Source organism: Falco punctatus (assembly GCF_963210335.1).
Source record: "Falco punctatus genome assembly, chromosome: 9".
NCBI lineage: Eukaryota > Metazoa > Chordata > Aves > Falconiformes > Falconidae > Falco > Falco punctatus.
Window position 1 is genome coordinate 29549537 of NC_137589.1, and position 24008 is coordinate 29573544.

Genomic DNA, 24008 nt, shown 5'->3' on the forward strand with positions numbered 1-24008 from the left:
ATCTCAAACATCTGGACTAACCCATTGGATGGGAATCTTAGCACAGGGGGCAAAAAAAGCAGCATATGAGAAGTCAGCATAGCATGTTCACAATGCTGTTTGTCAGAAGACTAAAGTGTTTCAGCAGAAACTTTGCAGGATATGAAACTCACTATCCAGAGGCAGGTTGTAATTACCAAGCTTGGCCAAACACAAGTGCAACAGGATCTGGGACACCGCACTGGCCAATCACACACCAAAGAGTTTATGATTACTAATTGCTACCCTGCCTATTTAGGTATCCATAGCATTTTCCCACTTCACTGAGCTGAGACTCTATAAATCTGACAAACTTGGAGACTACTAGCAAAAGGGTCAAAAAGCCTCAAGAGGAACAAGTCCTACAAGATTAAAAAACAGAAGCCAAACAAGTGTTTCAAACCTCCATTAAAAATTAAAATTTGCAACTAGCGTTTCCTCAATTTCATTTTGGGCATATGTTCTGGAGGTTTAATAGAATTGCTTCTTCTTGATGAGCTTAGATGTAATTCTGTACCACTGTAAGCACTAATCCAAAACAAACTTTTAGCAAGCATTGCCAGTCATTTAAATTATATCCTTAGGGAAAGAACAGTTTTGGGCACCCAATATTTACATTCAATTCAGTTGGCAACAGTTTGTTTTCATTTCTAAATCTTATGTTTCTGGCCAAAACACTTAGAAATATCAACAAATGAAGAAAGAGAGAAAGAAACTACAGTTTAAGTGCATCACGCCTCAAACCTAAGTAAACTGCCCACTTTTGAAGAGCATCTTGGATGCAAGTATCCCCAGGGCCGTTTTCCACGCCAAAGGCCAACCTGCACACCTCTAACAGTGGAAGTGCTCCTCACGTTCACTATCAGTGATGTGCTGCTGCAGCAGCAGGTGAAAGATTTAAGTGTCAATATTTACAGCTTTCACGGCAGAATGGAAAACGAAATAAAACTGCAGAGAGATGGTATGCAGTACAGAACGATAGTCTAAGGCATATAAATAAAGAGAAAATCCCAGGAATTGCACACGCAACCCCTCCCGGTGCCAGTGGGCCCCTCTGCCAGCTCCTGCCACACTCGAGTTTAACTTCTGCTCCCAGGTGACACCTGCAGCCCCCTACCTGCCCCCCCCCCACCCGATACTTTTCCAGGGATGTGAGGGTCCCGCTCCCTGTATGCAGCCCCCTCCCCGCACCCCACGGCGCCTCTGGCGCCCTGCTCAGCACCCTCCCCCGCCCGCCCAGCGCACCTCAGGGGCCCGGCCTCCCCCTGGGTCCCCCCGCCCCTCGCCCCCAGCCCCATCTCCCTCCTCCTCCTCCTCCTCCGCCCCTCCTCACCCCTCGCCCCTCCCCACGGCTGCCCCTCCACACACACACACAGACACATACAGACACACGCACAGGTGCCCATCCCCGCCACCAACCGCCGCGGCCCCTCACCATGAACTTGAGGGCCTTCTCCTGCAGCACGGCCTCGGCCGGGTCCATAGTCCTGCGCCGGGGCCGGGGCCGGGGCCGCGGCCGCCCCTCCTCTCAGTGCCAGGCCGCAGCCAGCGCAGACAGGAACCTGCGCTGCCCCGCGTCCCCCTCCTCGCCCCGCTGCCCGCACCGCGCATGCGCCGCCCGCAGGCCCGCGGGAAATGGAGTCCCCGGCCGCGCTGCCGGCGAGGGCCCGCTGCAGCAGCCGCGACTACGAGGCCCAGGAGGCCTTGGGGCCCGGGGCACGCCGGGAGCGGGCGGGCGCACGCGCCGTGCGCGGGAGAGGGGCGGGCGGGAGCTGTAGTGCTGCGGGCGGTGACGGTGCGACCGGCGGGCAGGGTCGGCGGGCGCCCCCCTCCGCAGGGGCCGTTTGCCGCCCCGAGCTGCCCCGGCGCGGTGTGAGGCCGCCTCTCGAGGCACGGCACCTCACGGGTGGCAGCTGGCGGCAGGTTCCCCGGGCGGGGCGCTTCGCCCGAGGCTCACGCCGCCCGCCACAGCCTGGCTGCACCGGGTCCCGTGCCGGCTGCACACCGTGCTTGCACACGGTCGGTTTTGAAGTCATTTGTTAGCGGCACGCCATGTAAAGTCGATGCCGTTCGCTGGCGTACCCCCACGCTACCTGGGGCCTTTGGTCCAGAGGGAACGCCAGGCCAAAGGGGCCATTGCTGCTCCTCGGCAGGGGGTACGAGGTGAGGAAACCTGCATCGCTGGGATGGATCAAGGAGACTTACACAATTCTTAAGGGATATTTGCTCAGTTCTGTCACATAAACAGCCTTCCGTGGTGCTTCGGTGCCCTTACACTTTGCCTTTTCTCTAATAACGTTTCTAAATCAATTTGTGTGAAAATCGGGCCAAGTTCTCTTTGCTGTACCAAGCAGTCAACAAAAACAAATTGACCAGCCTTCCCTTAATAGCAGTTGCACAGACTGGAGGGTATTTACCACATCACCCTGCTCCAACACCCCATCCCTCTTTAATCTTCTCTGTTGCACACCAGATCAGACCAGCTCACTCTTTGGCAGCCATCGCTTCTAATCCTCTTGGGTTTGTTAAATTGTATAATCTCTCTCCAGTTTTCCTACATTTTTCACAGTGTGCCCAAAAGCTGAAGCCACCTCACATGGAGCAACAGAGAGGAGTTACCTCCTGCATCTTTAGTGATAATTATAAGACCCCAGTAAGTTTTTCTTTTCTCCATAGCAAACACAACACTGATTCCCATGCAGTTTGTCATCCAGTGAAGCACTCAGATTCTTTTCCTTGCTGCATTTACATATTTGACTCTGCATCTTAAGCAAGGTACCCTGAATTTCTTCCTGCTTAGATGCAAAGGAGCCAGACACAAACATCAGCACTTGCTTGCCAACATGCAGCTTAAACCCATTCTTTTTGTTCCTGTGTTTGACCTGTAAAGTGAAGCTTCAAGTTACAGGTATGAAACCAGCTTCTCCTGTGCTCCAGCCCCTTCCCTCATTTTCCCTAAATGCCCCATCTCCTCCAGATTTCTAAACAAGATAATCAGAGAGAAAGCAATGCAGAGAATATGCCCAGCAGAGACATATGATGACCTGGGTGGTGCCTTGTGACCCAGTGCCAGGAGTGTCTCTTCCAGCCAATGACCCAGCAGAGGTGACACGGAATGTCAGCCCATGGAGGGTGTGACACTATGGGATGAGCTATTCTCCCAGAGAAGTAGCTTGAGACAGGGAGGCAGGGATAAACTTGTGTCATCCCTCTACAATCCCAAAGCATAGAAATCTTCCAAAGAAAGCTTTCAGGTCACCAGGACATGGCCTGCTACCCTTGGACTGGCCCAGCCATGCTCTTGGTCATCATACTTTAAGGCCAGACTCTTAGCACTGAAACGCCTGAAATGCTTGGCTGTAATAGGGCTGGGCATTTTCCAGACAGCTGACAGTACTGAAAACACTTACTACAATTATATAAATAACAGTAATTATAATGAGGGAGTCCTATAATTACAAAGGGATGGCTCCTGTAACAGTACTGCAGGCAACCAGGGGGTACTGGCACTTGAGGTATGGCTCTCATGCGTCTCTTCCCTCTGGGCATCCTGCAGTTGGCTGGGATGTAAATGGATCCTCTTCCTAGCAGCGTGACAGGCTCAAGGCCTTGATTGCATGGTTTATTTGTCAATAATACCTGATGCTGCCCTAATTGTAGGAAAATTGAAAAGTGTAATGCTTCAGTACTAGACGCCACTGTCCCAAAGCCCTCTAGGCTGATTGATGTGTCTGGACTGTAACTTTACCGGGGATTAACGTCTCTGGGTCATAAAAAGAATGAACAAAGTGGAGCAAAAGCTAATGAGTGTTTAGGTGCTGGACTTAACCTTGGTGGAGGAAGAGAATGGCTGAGTTATTCTGCTATACTGCCATTGGGACCCCACAATGTAGAACAACTGCAGAGGGGCAGGGCAAGAGTTTCCGCCACAGCACAGACAGACTGAGAAAGGACTCAGAGAGGCAGCACTTGGCCTGGCAGCATGAGCATGGAGGTAACACCTCACCATGTGAACCTCTCCTGGATGCCTGCATCTGCAGCTCAGCCTTATGGTCTCTTCCGGCCACAAGATGCTTGCTGCAGCAGGATGGCCAGCTCTACACCCACCAGCTTGTACCAATGTACAATGTACACAGATGTCCACTGCATCCCAGAGGAGGAGAACTGCCAGCACACTTTGCTGTGACACCCACCAGATCCTTGCTATGGTCCTGTGCCATTGGAGTGTCACATCACACAGCAGGAGGAGAGGCATTGGAGAGGTCTGTGGTGTATAAGGCAGAGGGAAGGCACGCTGAGTTCAGCAGATTTACAACCAATTAAATCATGATTTGTTTGGATTGCAGGAGCCAAACATGTAGTTGATGCTGTCTCTGCCACAGGAGAGCTGCCCTGACCAGCTCCTCTTTACTTTCCCCTTGAAACAGCAATCACATACCCCTTTTCCTGCCCTCCACACCCTCACTGCAGAGCATGTTGCATGAAGCAAGCCATATAGCGCACAGGGAGCTCACCATCCTTCCAGATGAAGGATGCTACCTAACAGTAAAGATATTACTGTGATTATTTTTGCAATAGCATATTGCTCTGTGCATTCTGGACTCTGCGGACCACATCCACGCCTGGTGTAACGCCATGTTAATTTGCTGTGGCAATCATTAATTGGGTAAGGAACAGCTGGTGCTTTGCTTTAAGTGAAGCTGATTGGGTCAGTAAGTAACTGTTTGGTTAAGCGATCTACAGCAGGTATAGCCCTACCTCTGTCTGTGCTCCAGAGGGATTTCACTTCTTGTCCCAGTGACCCTTGGTGGAAGCAGCAAGATTTGGCCATGAAACATTAGGGAGCTTTAATCAGTGCAGTTCCTTTGGGCATTATTGCCTGAATTTCAATATTTTGAATAATAAAGAATGATTTTAAATTAAATTTGTGGGCTCACCATCTGTGTGTGCTTGGACTTGTTTTCCTCTGCTTTGGCAGTCCCTTGACTTCATTCTTTCCAAGTCGCAGCAAAAAGGAAGGGAAGAGAAAAGAGGGGAGAGCACCAGTGGAGGAACCTTTTGTTATTCCCTTTGTCCTGCAGGATCTTGGCAGCAGCAGCAGCCTTTATGGCAGGTGTGTTTCACAGTGCTGAGCACACAGACAGTGCTTGATAGCATAAGAGCTCATGAGAGGGGGACAGGGACCCCTGCACCCAGAACTGTCCAAGTGGTTCAGCTCAGCCTCTCCATCCCCAGCTCATCCGTGGTGGTGGTGGTGTTTTGCACAGGGCGCAGGCATCTCAGCCAAGGGGGTTTGGTGCACAGTAGCCTGGGGGATCCAGTGGTAGAATGGCTCCCTGCAGCTTGTGGGCAAAGGAGTTTTTTAGGACAAAGGGACGTTGCCACAGAGTCATGCAAGAGCAAAAGAAGAGTCCAAGACTACACAGTATGAATTATGTTCACATTATGGAACAGGACTAGGACTAGTACTCATTACCTCGGTACTAAGGAGATGTGCAAGGCTGCACATGTGGAGGTGATGACCAGAAAGAGGCCTGTCTGCAGAGAATCCAGAACAGTCAGGCTACAGACTGACATTGCAGGTTGAGCTGAATTTATCATTCTGCTGCTGAAAAGGGGAGCTGCATCCCCTCTCCTATCTCTGCCAGCCACGTTTCCCCCTCACCTTGTGCCAGCTCTGACGCTTGCTTGCTAGCACAGTAAACTGTTTTAATTCACTATAGTAGCAGAAAAATTATAATCAGGAAATATAAACTAAGCACTTCCGTTGGCAAGTCAAACTGGCTTTTCTTGTGATCAGACAAATGGCAGCACTACTGCGAGGGCAGGTGGGAACTGCGCTCCAGGGTTGGGAAGGAAAGGATGAGACTGGTCCCTCTCAGTGAAGGGGAGCTGCTAATTCAGCAGATACCAGGTGAAAAGCCTCTTGTCTTCACACTGTCAGGGTTTCTTGACCCTCCTGGAGGCTGAGCCCTCCCTGCTCACACAGCATCATCACTGCCACTAGAGGCTCTAGATGGCCAAGGCAGAGAGTGGGGGAATATCTTGGGAAGGCCAGATCCTGGGAGTTTGGGATCTTCACAGGGATCCTGAGCAGGTAACCCTCAGCTCATTTCCCAGTTTCCTATCTTGCTCCTGGGGCTGCATGGTGCTGGTCCCCCCCTGGATTTTCTTGGCCACTGGGAAGCAGGAGATGCTGAAGTCATGGTCCCAGTCCTGTCCATGGACTCTGTAGGTACTTTGTTTAAAATACAGATTAAAAGAAATCAGGGTGACAGCAATGTTCTTGAACAGGGGCTTTAGCCATTGTCAGCAGCCTTCCCAGTTTCCCCCACAGTCTTGCCAGAGGCCCCGGTGCTGAGCACTGGGCTGCCCCGCAAGGCCGTGCACATACAGAAACACGCACCCCGACTCACAGGCGGCTGGGTGCCCCCAGCTCACATCTGGAAGCGCTTCTTTACCCCCAAAAGCAGTTTCTTCACTCTCTGAGGCATGGCCATCTCCCACACACCCCTCATGCTTCTAGAATATGTCCTCTGGTGCTTGCAGCACGTTCTGTCAGCCCATCCTTGAGATGGCAGCAATGACAAATTCATTGGTCCTTCGGCAAACACGAAAGCCCAGAGGACCATCACTGGGAGCCCAGCGTTGCTGCCTGGAGGGTGGCAAAGGGGGAAGAAAGATTTCTTCTTATGAGAATGAAAAACAAACCCAAACCACCAAACCTGACCCGACAGAACAAAAACAACCCCAACAAGTACCTCGTAGTCAGAACAGCCTTTTAAAGCCTCATGAATATTTAGCTTGTCCTCATGTAAAATATATGACTTTGTGTAAGGATCAGGCAAAGGAGGTGCATGATTTTTTTCTGATTTATGGGCCCAGCAACGGATTATTCATAGCAGAGCAGCTGTGTGGAAAGATTCATCCACTGCAAAATGTGATTGTACATCAGGCAGTGTGAGGGAACAGAGCTATGACTAATGGCTACTTTACATATAAATGAGAAGGTTTGCGCTAGGAACTGTAAAAAAAAATACAATCGTTCAGCTGATGGGCCTGGCCTCTTTATCGCAAGCGCTGCACAGGGGCCAGGGAAAGACAGGAACAAGCCTGCCTGAAGGCTCTGCCTTCCCTCACATCCTCCAACATGCAATAAATAAGGCAACAGCAGTCCAGGCTTCCAAGGGCCAAATTTGCTGCTGGTGTCAGTCTGCACGCTGCAGTGGAGGAATGCAGATGTGGCTTCTCCTGGCTCAGATGGCCCTGTAAGTCCCTCCTGGCCAGGGTGGGGTAGACCCCACTTTGAGCATCATGCTCAAAAGCAGAGGGGCAACACGAGCCAGGGTGCTCGGCACAGCCCCAGCATAAGCCCTTTGCTTCCCCTCCCTGCTGCGATCACAGCCTCCCCCATGCTCACGCTCCTAGCCGAGACGAGTTGTCTAGACATTGCAGATGTGGACAGATGTTGGGGCTGTAATTTATAACAATGGCCTCCAGAAGGCAATTCCAATTTGTTTCGCTAAAGCTTTAAGTTACAGGCAGCAAGATCTCCTGTAAATACTCTTGACTTACTATGTAAGTACATAAGAGAGTTTCCCTGGCAAAAGCCAGCTTGCTGCAGCAATTATAGCTTTCCCTGTGTCTTGGAGGGACATTACAATTCATAGGTCCAAAAGCAATTGCCCTCTGCCATGGACCCAACGAGTCTAAGAATGACCTGAGCTCCAGGTGCTAACACACATGCAGTTCAGAGGTCGCTTCTCCAGCACCATTCACCTGCTCAGGGAAGGAGGCTGAGATCCCGCTTGCAGAGCTGGCCCCCGTACCCTGCGTGCTGCCTTCCTCACAAGGCACATCCCTGCCATTTGGTGCGTGAAGGACAACTCAGAAAAGGAAGTTTTCCCAGCCCTTTAAAAGGTTCCCTTCGCCAGGAAGCCTCTCCTGAAAGCAAAAAGACCCTCACAGGAGAGGTTTCCCTCTAGGGAAACCTTTTAAACCCAAAGGGAAATTGAGCACACAGCCTTGCCTCAGCCTAGGCTCCTGCCAGCCTGGTTCAGAGCAACCCAGAGTAGACATCATAAGGCCTTGGCCCTCCGTCAGACACCACCCAATATCCCAAACGCACTCCTCTTGTTTCTCTAACCGTCCTGTTAGACAACCATGGTCCCAGCTTTGCAAACCTGGGGCAGATACCACCACAAGCGAAGGACATACTAACAGCGGTCAGCCTGCAGCTGTAGAAGGAGAAGAGGGCATCAGGAAGGATGCTGTCATGACCAACTAGTTTGTGCACTTCTGCCATTGAAAGTCTGCTGGCTGGGGTCCTTCTGGCAAGGGGGAGAGTATTTTTCCAGCACCATTTCATATGACCTACAGTTCTTCCACTTGTCCTCAACCTTAAGCTTGGGTTTTCTTGCAAAGTCCGAGGGGAAAGAATAGGACCCCTTAGCAATTATTTACTTCTGCAACAGCGTCTGTGGACGTTGTTCCTAAATTGAGCAGCACTGACTTTTTCACTCCATCTTAAAGACACCCAGCACTAAGGTGCCGTGCAGCGACTGAATCAATGCACGAGTAGCTAGGGAGGCATGTGCTGAACTGGAAGCCACTTCAGCAGTCCCTGATAGAGTACAAAAGTTGGTACTAACATGCAGCGGCCGGCCAGGCCTCAGAGATCCCCCCCCGCAACAGGTTCAGTCCTGCTAGGTGCAGTGCAAAGCAGATCACTGCCCAGAGAACTAGCAAACTCATTCATTTCAGTCTATATAGATTTCCACCTGTGCAAGGCTGGCTGTCCCATTCAGCTCTGTGGCTTGGCCATGTGCTTGTGAGAACCTGTAGTAAAGCTCCACACGGGTAAGACCACAAGAAAACAGAGACACAAGGTTACATCTCACATTGTCAGAGGCGAAGGTCACATCTGGAGACTGGGGTATGACATATCGCTGAAATCCCACCTTCAAGAGTCCCAGAACAGGTCATCAACCAAGAAGAAGTTGAAAAGAAAAGTATATAAAAACAAAAGAGCACACAGCGTGCTATACACGAAGTAGGACAAGGTTGGGAAGAGTTGTGCCTTGGAAACTCCCAGTTTTCATTTCAGAGGGGGAAGCTGGAACACAGCCAGCCACTATGGCAATTTCACCCACGAAGCAAGGTTGTGGAGAAACAAGACTTTGCAAAGCCTAAGAGCTGCAAAGTGCTTCAGTTAAAGCACTTTCCTGTGAGGTTTCGTTGGGATAAGAGACATGCTCGCTTTGGATTTGCAGCTGAAAGTCTGCAGCCATGCGCCACCCTGGAGAGTCTGAAAGAGAAATTTGCTGGTCTCCCAGAGGGATGGGAGCGGAGACCAAACCAGCACAACTGTGCTTTGTGAAATTTCTGTCACTTTTGTTCCAGAGTTTGCAATTAAAGCAATGCAAAATGGCAGTTTTCAGGTTTTCAGCCAAATTAAAAAGTCTTCCTTTCCCCAGCCCCCAAAAGTTTAATCTCGGTTTTAATGAAACATTTAATTTGAAGCAATATATCTTAATTTGTGGGGAAGCCATTTTTTTAATTCAACTAAATAATTTATTACTTTATTTATTGTTCTTTAATTTGGAATTTTTCAGCAGAGCAATCCACTGGATTCAAGGTGAAACAAAAGCCTGAGCCCCCATTTACCTTCATCAGCAAAAAGAGTATTTGATGCCTCTTGCAACTCAGTATGGGACAGGAGAAAGTCTTGCAGGAGAAGCTTTTCTGGGAGGGGATCGAGCTTTTGGCACTCAGCTCATTTTGCAACCACAAAGGCACAATTCCATATTGCTTTGCATACCTACAAGTGTCAGTGTTGTGGAGGCACAAAGGTGCTGCAGCTCATTCTGCTGGCAGCGTCCAGCCCAGCCCAAGGCAGGTGGTGGTTTCATCCATGGGAATCTGACTTGGAGACTTTTCTGTACACTGAAGAATGGTGAGGGGATTGGGATCTAAAATGGATTCACTCTGCTTGCTTTAAAATGGGAAAGCAGAACAGGTTTCTCAAGTTTAGGTTACTCTCCCAAAACATATCCCCGTTGCAAATTACGTACCTGATACCTGAACACCATCCAGCCGCTGTCGAGTCCCAGCTTGGAGCTGTGCTGTCCCTGCCTATGGGGAAACCCCGGATTTTCACAGGAGCAGACTAGGTCAGCACAGGAAGGACAGGGCCCAAGTCTCACTTGCACGCCTTGTGCCCTGAAACTGCTTCCAAAGTAAAATGCAGACTCAAATACTGCCTTTTCCCAGCTGCTTCAGAGCTGCACCGCTCCTGACCCAGCATTTCCAGAGCCCATGTGGGATTCTACCTACTGATGGAATAGGAAGCCAGGATTGAGGTGCACAGATGACCCCAAGGAAGCAAACAAACCAGACCCTGCAGCTTCCCCAGCAGACAAGGAGATGAGGTGGCTTCAGAGCAGCCAGACCCATGGGCATGGAGCCTGGGGACAGCACTGCTGTTTCCAGGGGGCTGGACTGGACGGCTCCCTCTCCTGCTTGCTCAAGCACTTCCAATTAAACCCAGTGGAATTCAATCTCTTACTCTTAATAAACTTCCCTGTTTCCTTGCCAACTCCCCTCCGGACACCAATACGCTATTACTCCAAACACAACAGGAAAGGGCTATTTTTTTCTGCAAACTTTCTGACTGAAAAGACAAGCATGATCCCCCCTAGCAGGATCCAAGCCATTAGGATCCATGAAAATTAACTGCAAATAAACATTTGGGGAAGGGAGGAGAGGCGGGGGAATGGGGCTGCCAAGCCACAGCAGAAGGGTTATGCACACTTGCACACACTTCCGGAGACAAACACCCACAGTTGCTGACCGGTGTGTACCTGCCCATGGGACCCAGCATGGAAACTGGGAACTTGTGTTCTGCTGTGAGCACATGGATCTCCAGGGATGCTGCCCCTTATTTCCACACCGCCACAGGTCCCTTCTCATGCATCCCAGGCACGCAGTTCTGGGGGTGGGGGAGATCTAACAGCCCCTTTCCTATCGCTGGCACCACTCAGTACAGCGTGCACACACAAGGGAGCTGTACAGCCCCCCTCCTCCAGCCTCGAGTCCTCATCCCCACACGCTGCATCTCCATTGCACAGACCCAGAAGATTAATGCAGCTATCTCCCCTTTCCTAAAGCCCTGGTCGCAGCTTTGCAAGGCAGGAGCCTCCTTCTCCGCTCTCCTCTCCCTGACAGATGCCTCAGAGCCCGGGGCCGCAGTTAAGGTGACAAGATTCAGCAATTCTTTATGAACATTTCATTCCCGCTCGCTACACGACGTAAATTAGATGGTGTGTTACATTCGGGCAAGAAGCACGATATGTCACTGTGGCGCCGGCCCATTGGATGGAGAGGCTAATCCTGCCGTGAATTTCATTACTGCTTTTATGCCATCGGAATTAGCTTGGTGACAGTGAGCCTGATTGTCTTTCACTAGGGGTTTGCCAGGGTGTGGGAAGGCTTCCTCCCTGATGGGAGCACGACAGAGTGACCCCGCTCTGCGGCCTCATGTCATGCCTTCGCCAAGGCAGGGAGGGAGCAGTGTCCAGCTCATGGGGAGCTCCCATATTCCTCCTCCCCAGTGCTGGAATAAATAAGGTTGAAGGAGCCCCTTGCATGGCTGGGTGGCCAAGATGGTGGTAACCCCCATCCCTCTAACAGGAGAGCATTGCATCTCCCCCTCGGAACTTCAAATGCACGTAGGCAATTATTCTGGGGATGCTTTTCTTGCTATGGTGGATTACTCCTTTCTCCCAGCACACACTACGCCAGGTACCAGCACTTGAAAACCTGGAGCCTGAGAGCCAGGGACGCAAGCTGCGATCCATGCTGCAGCTGGGCCAAGTTCAGTCCTCATATCAGTGTCCGCGCTTGGGGTTTCATGCCCTTGGATGTGTAAAAGGAGATGGACAAGATGCACAGAGCCATGCTTCCACCACTGCCCACAGGCTCTTTATGCACTGATGCCCAGGCTCGGTTTGGCTGACCTGCCTCCTGAAGCATCCTCATGGAGGATACCAGGAGTCTGGGTGACTCAGAGCAGGTATTGACTTCAGTGAGTGAAGCTGGATGAGGATAAAGCCGTCCTGCGTCTATGCCTACACCTCACCTGTTTCAGAGCTACTGATAATCAGAGAGCAAAGCCAGGAACACAAAAAACTTCCCCAACAGCCAGCATTTATCTAACTGAGATTGCTGAGAGGTCAGATGCCAAAAGGGTGGCTCCGAGCAAGAAATGGCAGGGAGAAATCTGGGACCTGGAGAGCCCAAGTGAAACACAAATGTGGGGCTGGCTGCATGCACGTATTGTGTCCACTTAGCAAGTTGCTCTGTCCCTGGTAAAACAAGGAGTCTCAGAAACATGCCATAAGCTGTCCCCTGATGCCACTTCCAGAACCCCCTGTCAGGAGTCCCCTGAACCTGGCCACCACAATTTCATAGACACTATGACTTTGCTTCTCCAAACCTAGCTTCCAGAAAACCTTTCTCGCGCAGGCTGTGTGCTGTGGCCATGACAGCCCCAGTTCACTCCTCTCCACTTTTATGTCCTCTCCCATCCTCTCTGTCCACCCACAGTTTACACCCTCATTGAGCTCCCTTTGCTACTGCTCTCCCAAGTTTAGGTGTCCCCATCCACTTAACCAGCAAACACATGTGCAAACCCACGCTTGCACACATCTTACTGAAGCACTTGGCTTTTCTCCTGGTGCCACCCAGCACTGCTGCCATTTACAGGGTTTAAAATGTCAGTGTGATGCCCTCCAGGGGTCCAGAGGATTGAGCTGCAAAATACTTAAGGTTGCAAATGACTGTTGGTGATGGCTGCCAGGGTGATCCAATTGATTCCGTACCCTAGCACAGGGTCAGAAACAAGTTGTCTCTCTATCCCTGATCCTGCAAACTGATCATCACTGTATCATCCCAGCGTGTCCCCAAAGCTCAGGCTGTGTGGTTCTGCATGGCTCCAGCCTCCAGCCCTCCAGTTCTGAATGCAGTCCCTGGGAAATGCTCAGGAGGCTTTAAAGCCAAAGTACCAGCAGGAAAAATCTCCCATGACATTCCTGGGAGGAAAGTGTGGGTACTGCAGCTCTTGAAGTGCTCTACCACCAGACAAACCCCTCTGCTTTCCTTCTGGCTGTCCCAATATCTTGTCCCAGGGCAGCTTTGGGTGATCCAATGCTCAAAGCACCTGTGCAGGCCCTTCACTTCAGAGCAGCCCCCAGGGGACAAAAGGAGTCCTCCTGCACTAGGTGCTGTACAAACATGGCAGGGGAAAAAAGACCTCCTTCCCCCAAGCCAGAAAGCTCATATCTAGCTGGCAAAGGACCATGTTGCATCTACTGGAAGTCAAATCCACCTGCCTGGGGTGTCACCAAAGGGCAAGCTACATCTGAAACCCATCCCTGAGGGTGCATATGAGCGCAGTAGTAGTCCAACTATACAGCACGGTCTGGAAATCTGGAGAGAGACAGTGATACCAAAACCTGCAGCTCTGCTCTGGGCTCTTGGCCCCCTCCTCCCACTCTCAGGACAATGAGGATGCACAGCCTTAATGCACATCTATTAGTCAAAGTGCTCTCCCCTTAGGTAAGCACTTTGGGAAGCTTGCCTAGTCCCTCACAGTAATACTCCATTAGTCCTTCACTCTAAATCTAATTAGGAGGAGGAGGAGGAGTGGGAGGGGATGGGGAAGAGGGGGAGGAAGTTAACAAACCCATTTGGGATGATAAACTACATAAGAGGTTTGTCAAAGACAGAAAAAAATAAAGAGCAGCCAAATCTCAGATATTTGCAGAAGTGCCTGAAAGGTACATAGGAACAAGGTGTAGCAGAAAAGGGCTCCTGAGCTCCCCCAAGGAGGCAGCAAGATGCAGCCTTTCCCCTCGCCTTTGGGGCGGCGAGGCAGGCAGCATCCAGAGCTCAACGGGGATGGCAGCCCATTGCCAGCAGTTCCAGGGGTCTGCACTGTTGGTTTCAAGTGGGATGAAAAGAAAACAAAAAAAAATTAAAATGAGGACAGAAACTGATATTGCGCCCATGGCCTTCTTGCCAGAGATTTCCTCTCTTCCACCACCAAGTCAGATACAAACATGCTCAGAATGACAGGGCCTGGGCAGGGGAGATCTGTGCCCAGAGGAAAAAACCAGAATGGCTTTGTGGCACGTCATGAGAGGTAACATTTGAACCCCAGAGGGCAAAAGGGGCCCTTTTTCTGGTGATCACTGGGGTCCAGGCATCACAGTCAGAGAGATGTCTGTCACTGCTTTTCCCATCTTGGGAGTCCTCCCTGAACCTGGAAGTATCCAAACCCAAATAGGGGATGGGCCCTAGGTGGGTCCAGCAGGACTGAGTCACTGGAGCAAACAACTGTTTGTTTGGACACCCACAGCACATGACGCTCCCTCAGCCCAGCTCTGTCCCCCCCCCCCCTTCCCAAGTGCCCCAACAGCAGCAGTGATGGCAGGAGAGCCGGGTCACACCCAGCTCAAGACCAGGGCCAGCCCCACCAGCACTCCAGGCATCACTTCCCTCCCTTCCAAACCTCTCCTCTCTCGCTGTGCCCGTCACCCAGGCTTTGGGCAGAGCCTGTTTCGCAGAGACAGGTCTCCCAGCAGCCATGAGCAGTCTCGGCTGGATTTGCCCCCAGATGCAAGGAAGCTTTGGACAGATCATTCATCGTGCAGCCCAACACAGCCAAGACAAGGCCAGGAGCTGTGCAGAGCAAAAATAAAAAAGTCACTGGGACTCCCCGTATTATATATATCAGCCAGCAATGGCTCCGTCGGGAACAAAGGTATTCAAGCATTGGAAAGAGAGTGCTTAGCAGTAAAATAGGTCCTGGAAGCCCTCGGGCACTATTTACTGGGGAATGAATCTACCTTGGTGACTGATTGCAGCCTTTTAACCTGGATAAATCAGATGACAGATAAGAGTGTCTCCCAGGTAGCCCTGCCGGCAGGTACCTCCATTACAGCCCCATCCATTTCAGCCAGCTATGTCACCCACCGAGGGACATGTCCCCTGCTGTGTGGGGTGAGCCCTGTGGGGGGATCAACGGGCAAAGGTGCCTGCTAGCTTTTGGAGCACCTCTGCTCTTCTGTTTAAGGCAGGGAAGGCAAGGGAGCCATTCCCAACTGGAGAAGGAGCCAAAGCAGTTGCAATGCTGAGGACTCATTCCTGCCTGGCTCTGAAACCCCAAAGCATCCGACATTCCAGACCAGAGCACTGCTGGGGGCTGGGGAAAAGACAGGTGACAGACCCCAGCACAGGTTTCTGGAGTACACCAGCCCAGCACACTTTTCTCATCTGCAGAGAGCACTTTCCAGACTACTTGCAACAGGACCCATTGAATTTCTGGATCAGCCCATCTCACACCAGAGAGACAGTGGAGACAGAGTCACCCCCAAAGCCACCTAGACTGCAGGGACAGCCACCAGCTAGGAAAGAAGCTTGATATATGAGGACACTTAGAAAGTGTGAGCACTCACAGGCAGGAGGGAACAGGCAGCTTGTCCCAGTCTCATTTTGAGATGCCCTGTCTGCCAACCTATGGTACACCCTACCAGGAGGGTTTGGTGCCAGCTTTTGCTGCAAGGTTCTGTAATATGCAGCTTCCTGGCTCATCCTATCCCAGAGACAGGCTGCAGGGACAGTCTCCCATCTCCCTTGTGCAGCTCTCCAGCAAAGCAATCAGGAGCAATGACAATGCTGCACAGCAGCTCTGTGACATGGCAGACCCCGGCTATATGTTTTCAGGCTGAGAGTACTCAGGGCATTCTTTGCATGCACCCATCCTGCCAGCTCAGCCATGGCAGTAAAGCATTGGCACAGGTTAGCAACAGCAGAGTCTGCCCCATGCAGTCCATCACCCTTCATGCACAGTAAAAGAACTGTAGCACAATTTAGGATGTCACCTCTCCTTTCTGTTTTCCTGACTGTTTTTCCCCTTTGGGCACTCAAAAACTTGCAAGTGAGCAAGACAACTCATTTGGTGTTCACAATTTCAGCCACAACGCCCACACCTGCCCTCCACAAAGTCTAGGCACCATCCTGTCCCATTTCTGGTCCTAATTCCTTGCAATGCTCCTTCAGACACCCTTCGGAGGACCCTAGTAGCTCAACACTCATCCTGCAGCAATCCTGACACAGCAAGGAGCACTGGTCAGGAACACGGGCATTTCAACAGCCACTTGAGCAATTAGTGCTTGATGCATCCCTGTACCTTGCAAAAAGGAGAGCCAGTCCCTTCCACACGGCAGCTTGCACACAGGCACCTACCTGGAGCAGAGCAGGCAGGGACTTTGCCTCCTTACCTCTCTCACTTTGTAGATCTTAGGGAGAAAACAAAAGGCACAAGCAGGTGTTCTTGCATTTTATAACCTAGTCCTGTGCTTTGCCAGCTCTCCCCAGCACAGCTCCCACCCAGGGTCAGCTGCTGATGTTCAAGGGAATCAATTGCCCACCCCAAGGTAATAACCCTATCCAAAGCATTGAGTGCAGAGGAGTTAAAGGAACAGTGCTTGGCTCTGGTATGGAGCCCGGGGTTAGAGAACTTCACAGTTCTCTAAGACACCAGCTGTCCCCAGACAACACACTTCTACTGAAAACTTTGGTGGCAGAGAACAAACTGGGGGAAGATGTCAGTGAATTGAGCTTTGGCTTTGCACATTGGATCAGCGTGGCCTCAAATGGGCAAAACTGCTCCTGGTTTTTTGTTCCTTGGCATGGCATTTTCTGAAGGGAGAATGGGAAACAAAATCAAACTGACATATCTTGCTTGAGTTCCTGCATATGCGGGGGGATCTGCTCCATGCCACCCCCATGCCAGCTGGGTGCCAGCTCTGGCCAGGGGTGTGCAGGGCAGGCATAGGACATTTGCTGGGGCTGGATGCAGAGCAGGACATGTAATACTGGGCACAGTGGTGACCTGGTTACACCAGAACATGCATCATGACCCTCAGTCTGTTGGAAAACACCAGAGTCAGTCAGGAGCCCTTTCTGGCAGGTGGAAGCTTATCTGGAGCTGTTGGAGTGAACAGGAACCCTTGGTCAGGGTTATTCCCTAAAAGACTGCAAAAGGGGTTTCTCCTTTTCTCCTCTGCGGTAGCCCTTAATGACATTGGCAGCGCGCTGGGACCCAGAAGAGGATGGGTTTGATCCAGCAAGTTGCTTTTCAGAGGGGAAATCCAGGCAATTCCCTGGGACAGCCCTGCTTTGTGTAGTGGGTTGGATCAGGGACATGATCCCCGTGGGAAATTTTTTTTTTTTTTTTTTTTTTTTTTTTGTGATAGGGGTTTTTTCAGCCGGATTGCTTCCCTGACCTGGCCTCTGTGTGTCCTCAGGGACAGCAGACCTGAACGCGGTTAGACAAACAGCTTGGCTGAGCAGCAGGGGTGCGCTGCTGAGGGTGCCCCGGCGCAGGATTAATCCTGGCTTGACATATTTCCCACACACCAGAGCCTCAGAGCAAAGATGGAGGATGCTCCCGGGAGCTGGGCAGGGGCTGGGGGGCTTCTGGAATGAAGACCCCCTCCTTCACCCGGCCACAAAAGCTGCAGTGTGTCCCTGCCCCACTCCAGGTGCATGACACAGATGGGGCAAGAAGGCAGCGATGGCCTGTCTGTCCAGCTAGGTCTGTCTGTCCAGTCGGGTTCCACATAACCAGGAGGGTAAAAGAGGGATGAAGGCTTGCATGTGAGGACCGGAGAGCACCAGGGATCCACCCAGAGCCTGACCTCCCCCCTCCATCAGAGATCACACCCTGGAAGCCATATTCAGCCATCATTAGTATGCAAAGACTGTGATCCGAGAGAGGGGGAGAGAGAGAGAGGGAGGGAGGGGGGAGAGAGGGAAGGGAGAGAGAAAGAGAGAAAAAGCCAGTTGTTTTATTCATGGCTGGTGATATTATAGACTGAGTGAAAATCACATTATCGTAATGGGAAAGTTAGAGTTGCCGTGATGATGCCCTGAAGCTTGTGTGCTGATTGGGGTGTGATTGCTATCTGTATTTATATGTAGAAAGCAAAGTTCACTGCCAGTTCAAGATGGTGGAGCCTGCTTCTTCATGCTACATAATTCTTCAGTAGGGAGAAACTCCAAGCAGCCGGGGCGGCTGAGCAGGCGTGGGGGGCTCCTGGAGCGCGGGGGCGCGGGCAGAGGCTGTGTGTGCTGCCCACCGGGCTCCTGGCACGGTGTGGGCTGCTGTCCTGCTGGGAGCGGGGTGGGGGGCAAGGGGGGTGAGCACCCCGGTGTGTTTGCTTGCGAGTCAGTCTCACAACCCTGGTTGTTGGTGATGCCAGGGGAACTGAGCCGCAGCTTCAGTTTTGGGAGTGCAGCGTGATGGTGAGTGTGGAGCAGTGAGAGGGAGGGAGTGCTGTGAATGTCGTGGTGCTGTTTGCAGGCTGCGGTGGGCTCTGGGGACATGGATCAATGAACCCTGCTGTTTTTTTCTGTGAGAATCAGTGTGACAACCTGTGGGCCCTGCATGTCCCGTCGTCATCCAACTTTCCCCCCTTGGCCCTCAAACACATCCTTGGGGGAAGAGCAGCCTTGAGCCCTCCTGCTCCAAACTCCAGCCTCTGCTGCTGCACCTGGGATGGTGCTGGGTTTCTGTTCAGCAGCAGGTAGCGGGGACACAGGTAAATCCTTATGGCATAAATCCACCCACAGAAAATAATGCTCAAGGAGCTCTTAAACCTCAAAGCACACTCCTCCTCTGCCACCCCTGGCACTTACGTAGTCTGTCCCCAAACCTGCCCAGGTGCCCCAAAAAGCCTGTCCAGTCCAGGAGCTGCTATCCCTCACACAGCAGCACTTGGGAAACATCCTCCCATGGGATGAGGACATACTGTGTCACTGGCTCCCCCAGGCACTCACACAGAGGAGATCCAGGGATGGAAAGTCACTGCTCTGCTTGGGACTCAAGCAAGAGCCTTGATGCTGCAGCACAAGGGGACTTCCATTCACCAGTTTGAGTTTTTAGATCCCAAAGTGACACACATTAAAAAGACAAAACGTTAACTGTGCATCTGTCAGCAGTAACACTGAGGTTATACCAGCATCCGGGTGTCCCTGCTGCCTCTTCCCAAGGACACATCTTCCAGCAGGCTCCTGCATCTGCAGAGATGTGTTGGCATCCAAGGGGTGCATTTACCTTCTGTTTCTGGGGTCCATTTGAGACAATAACAAAAATCCAAGTTTGAGGGAAACAGAGGGCTAGTTACTAAACCATAGGAGAGGGAAACAAAAATAGCCAGTGTTGCACAGGGAAAGTGAGGCAGCTACTGGAGAAGTGGGAAGAGGAGTGGAATAAGCTAAATCCTCTTCTTTCTTTACAGAGTTTCAATAGGGTTTACGGTAAGCCACTAAACATGCTCCACTGCCACTAGAGCCTTCTCCTTAGCCTGGTCATGTGCATCCCATCTTGCCATTGCATTTCCCTTTCAGCCCCTCGTGTGCTTTGGTGGGGATTTCTTGTGCATCTCCAGACTCTTCACCCTTCAGTATGATGTACAGTCATTTGCAAACACACCTCAGGTGTATGAAATGCTCTTCCAAGGTGATGCTGTGATGCCCACATTTTACACTGATGCAAGTAACGGCACAAGGTGCAGAGCCCAACGCACTGTCCCCCAGATCTACTGTTACAGTCAGGGTCAAGACATAGCCTGGGAAGAGACAGGCAGAGGCCAGCCTGCGCACAGCCTGCGTGGAGAGCTGTTGCAGAGCAGAGGGACTGAGGGATGCGGTGTGCCCCACAGGGACCACTTAGCCCCAAGGTCAGATGGAAGGACAAGTTTCTCTCTCCAGGCAGAGCTCAGGTCTGACCCTTCCAAGGACACGTGGTGGCAGAGCCAGCTCCTGGGTGCCAAACCCCCTGTGCCCTCAGCACACCAGATGGATGCTCGTGTTCCTAAAAGAGCAGCCGTTACCTTGCCCGCCTCCCTCCCGCTGAGGGAGTCAAATGTGGCTCTGAACTGTGCCATGCTGCAGAACAGAGACTGCCTCTGACCCCACCTGTCCCCTCCACCAGTCAGCACAGCACGGCTGCCAGCCTGGACACCCCGTGTATCAGACACGGGATAAGCTGGGACCGAAGGACAATGAGCTGAGTTGGGCAGGAGGCAGCAAGGGGCTGCCTGGATATACTCAGAAATGGGAAAGCACGAAAGCTGCTAGCTGGGGCTGAAGGCAGGAGAAGAGGTGGCAACAGGGCACCATGAAAACTGGAGGCAGGGACAGCAGAGGCAGGGTAAAGGTCAGGCCACAGGCACAGGCAGCTCGGGAGCATCCCTGGGGGAAAAGGCAGCCCGGGGGACCTTGTGACTGCCCGTGCTGACAGCTAGTGGGAACTGCCGAAATAGCTGCTGGTGAGCTGCAGCATCAGGCCCCCGTGTCCTGGCTCTCTATCCCTGGGCATGGTAGTGCTGCCGGCCGTGACAGCCAACCATGCCTGGGGCCAGCCCCGGGCTGACCCCTCTCCCCTTCCCCAAACAGGGCAGACTGTGCCAGGGGCACAAGGGGGGAGAGGCTGCTCTGAGCTGGCTGTGCCATGCAGGCTGTGCCATGGCCAACAGCCAGGGACCATAGCCCACCCACCTCCTTCCTCAGGAGCTTGTGTGCAGGCATTTGGCTGAGTGCATGTATAGATGTGGGACACACACGCTCCCTGCACACATGTGCCTGTCAGCGGGGTGAACACGCACACACACGTGCATGCAAAAGGAAGGAGCCCAAGCTCCAAAAACCTCATTTCCCAGCCCTGACTTCCCCCAGTGCTTAAGATGCAGCATCCCCACTCATTTCTGTTGCTGGTGCATGCAAACAAATAAAGAAAAAAAATCTCACAGATACAGACCTCAGCAAACACCTACATGGACTCAAGTTTTCCTCCTGCCAAACACCCACACAGGGCTCTGCCACACAGAGCAACACACTGTTGTCCCAACACATCCACATGGGATCATTGCAGCCTGCACTGACTGCTACACAAACATCTCAGCTCAAACCTACGTGGGGTTTGCTCTGTGTACAAAGACATCACCCACGTGCACAGGCGCTGTTGACCCATGTGTGAACCAAGTAGCAGGAGCGCAGCAGACCCAGGCTGTGCACCCTACGTTGATCAAAGAGGTATAAAGGTCTGGATGTTCCCATATGCACATGGATGTATGCACACACACACACACACACAGACATTTTGTTACCACGGATGCCTGGGCCAGGATGCCCATGGCTCCCCTCTTGCCATGACACTGCCTCTCTCCTCTCCCTAACTAATCTGTTTTTCACAGTTTAACCAGAATCAGCAACTTCTGTCACCTGAAGCTACCTGGCGCGTCCCTTCCCGCGCTGGCTAAATCTGTTTGAACCCACAGATGTGTGATTAAACACGGCGAGCGTTAGTGGCGAAGTACCGCTGCGTGCGCCCCGTATGGCTGATGAGCATGCAGCTGGAGCAAAGCTCCCTGGGGTACCCTGCTGCTCGCTCAACACGCGCCAGGTCGGGGGGAGGAAGGTGTCAACATGGCGGGGAGGGTATTTAAGCATTAAGCCATTTCTTTTCCCTACAAGGATCCTGAAACTGCAGCTTTTCCTGCCTGGATGTCTGGCTGAACCTCTGACAGGGAGACTGGGAAAACTTCCCTTCGTAGGAGAGCAGGAGAGGACAAGGACGGGGTGAATGTGAAGGGAGAGGAGAAAACTGTGTACAAAATAGCAGAGGGAGCTGTTGTGTCTTCTCCCAGCCTTGCAACACAAAATTCAAGGGGCTTCCAGGGGAACCAAAGAGCAGAGCACATGGGGGTGACACAAGGAACTTGACTCTGTGCCTTGCTGCCACATGATGATGCTGATACCAGACAAGAACATACCAACCTATATGTTTCCAAAGGGGATGAAAACCTCATAGCAGGTAGGCCACCCTCTAGCTCCCCTCAGCATATGTTCCCTGGATCCTGGGGTTTAGAGGTCCAGAATACTTCCCTGGTTTATGTAGCCTATCACCCAGGAGCAGCCAGGCTGGCTCCGGTGTGACCTGTGCTGCTGAGGAAAGAGAGAGGTGAAGGGAAAGGTGCCTTGATCCAAAGTTCTAAAGTGTGTGCCCAGAGCAAATCATGAGCTCAGAGCAGAGCACCTGGGTCCCTTTTCCAGGCACACCAGTGCGAAACATTTTGGATCAGGTTTAAGAGGCATCAAGAGGCATCTGAAGATAGATCCCAGCAATGGGGCAGAGATATTTCACATTTACCTCAAATAAACAAATAAACTCTCAGGTTTCTTGCAAGGCTGGTCCAAGGTGCAGAAACACAGGGACACACATGGGTAATGCAATACAAACCTTGTCTTACAGCACAGGACTGATCTGCTCTCTCCTCACTGGCCCCTGCCATGGTCCCGGCCACCAGACCCTACCCAGCTTCTCCACTGCCCTCCCAAACTGGACACGGCATCGGGGCAGCCTCCCAGTGCTGCAGGGACAGGATAACCACCTGGGCCAGGATGCTGTCTGCCTCATTTCTGATGGGAGTGACACATGGCTCACCTTCAGTACGCCAGCCACTGTTGCCCACAGCGGCTCCAGGGATGCAAACAGGGATTTACTATGGACATGACTTTGGAACATGCTGTCTTGCCATTTTCCTGCTGAAACCCCAGGGTTTGCCCTGGAGAGGGGAGACAGCTGGAAAAACACTGACAGTGCTGTGGAGCAGTGTGGGACAGAGCAGCCCGCCAGGCTAGGGAGCCAGCAGAGCTGCTCACCTCGGGGGAACATGGAGGCCGGGTCTTGTGGCCTCTCTTATTACCTTTCACAGCTCCTTTTTCCTTGCAGGACCCTTTCAAGACACCCCTGCACAGCATGAGCCCATCTGCTCCCACCACTGCAGCTTCTGACTCTTTGCTCCTCTCCCTCGTGCCTGTTTTCCTGCCAACACCCCTTATTTCTCCTGTCCTCACCTCTCCCCACCGGGTATCTCCTATCAGACTGCATCCAACCCTCCCTGCTTCCCTCTCTGCTCTGTTTGCTCCAGGTCTCACTGGCCTCACCACCAGCCTCCTTGCTTCCCTGTGTCCTGATTTAACAGGGAGAAAATTGCCTGCAATTGTCCTATCTGAGCAGGCCCTGCACTGTGGAAATGCTGGGATGGCTGTTCTGCTACATGCAAATGGTTAACGTGTAAGGGGCAACTAGAAAGCCTGTAAGACCATGAAGCATCGTTCCTGGGGAATTAGTACCGATACAAATTGACATTGTGCTCTGCAGCTGGTTTCCCCTGTGCGATGCCTTGTGCCAACAATTACTACAGGCAGGAAGAGGAAGATAAACGGATAAATGGGTGGTTCACAGAAGATCCATGGATGGAGGGATGGATGAAGGGCAGCCCAGATGGATGGTGGGTCCAGTCAAGGTTCCGGTGTAAATTCCCAAATTCCTCATATTAATTTATTTTCCCATCTGCTGTAGTGAAACCTAACACCCCAAACTTTTCCTTATTCCACAGTTTTCCCACTTTCTGACAACAATACGATGCCATTCTGCTGGCGCCTTGCCTGCTGATCCCTTTCAGCATGGCATGAAATGCTGTACCAAAGTAGCCGGGATTAACATCCTTCCCACAAGCACATTGTCCCCTCAGAGCCAGATACAGGATACTCCTGAGTCTGTATTTTTTGCTGTCCCGTTTGTGACATTGTGTAGCCTGATCAGCCACCAAGACCTTTGCACTGATCTGCACCCTGAAACAGGCTTGAAACTTGGGGAACCCTGAAACTTGGGGAAGCAGAGAAGGTTGCTAGTCCCTGTCTCCCCCAAACACTCTGTGATTCGCACACTATCAAAAAAAGACTATAGACCTCTGCGGTGTGAAGTTAATTTTCCTTCGCTGGTCTGCAGTGTGGCTGGAGTTACCCAGAGACACAGATCACGGGCACAAGGCAGCAGCAGTCCCCCACTTTGCTAG

General features: G+C 51.9%; 1 protein-coding gene across 7 annotated transcripts in view; it reads right to left on the minus strand.

Moving 5' to 3' along the window:
- Positions 1–23783, minus strand: part of BTRC (beta-transducin repeat containing E3 ubiquitin protein ligase) — a 144598-nt gene extending 120815 nt beyond the window's left edge. The window contains exon 1 of one of the 7 annotated variants that reach the window (XM_080402399.1): positions 1454–23783. In XM_080402399.1, coding sequence (XP_080258525.1) covers positions 1454–1501 — 48 coding nt within the window. In that variant the 5' untranslated portion in view covers positions 1502–23783. The remainder of the gene's footprint in view (positions 1–1453) is intronic. The other 6 variants (XM_080402397.1, XM_080402398.1, XM_080402400.1 and 3 more) reach the window with 6 other exon arrangements.
- Between the last annotated feature and the right edge of the window lie 225 nt (positions 23784–24008).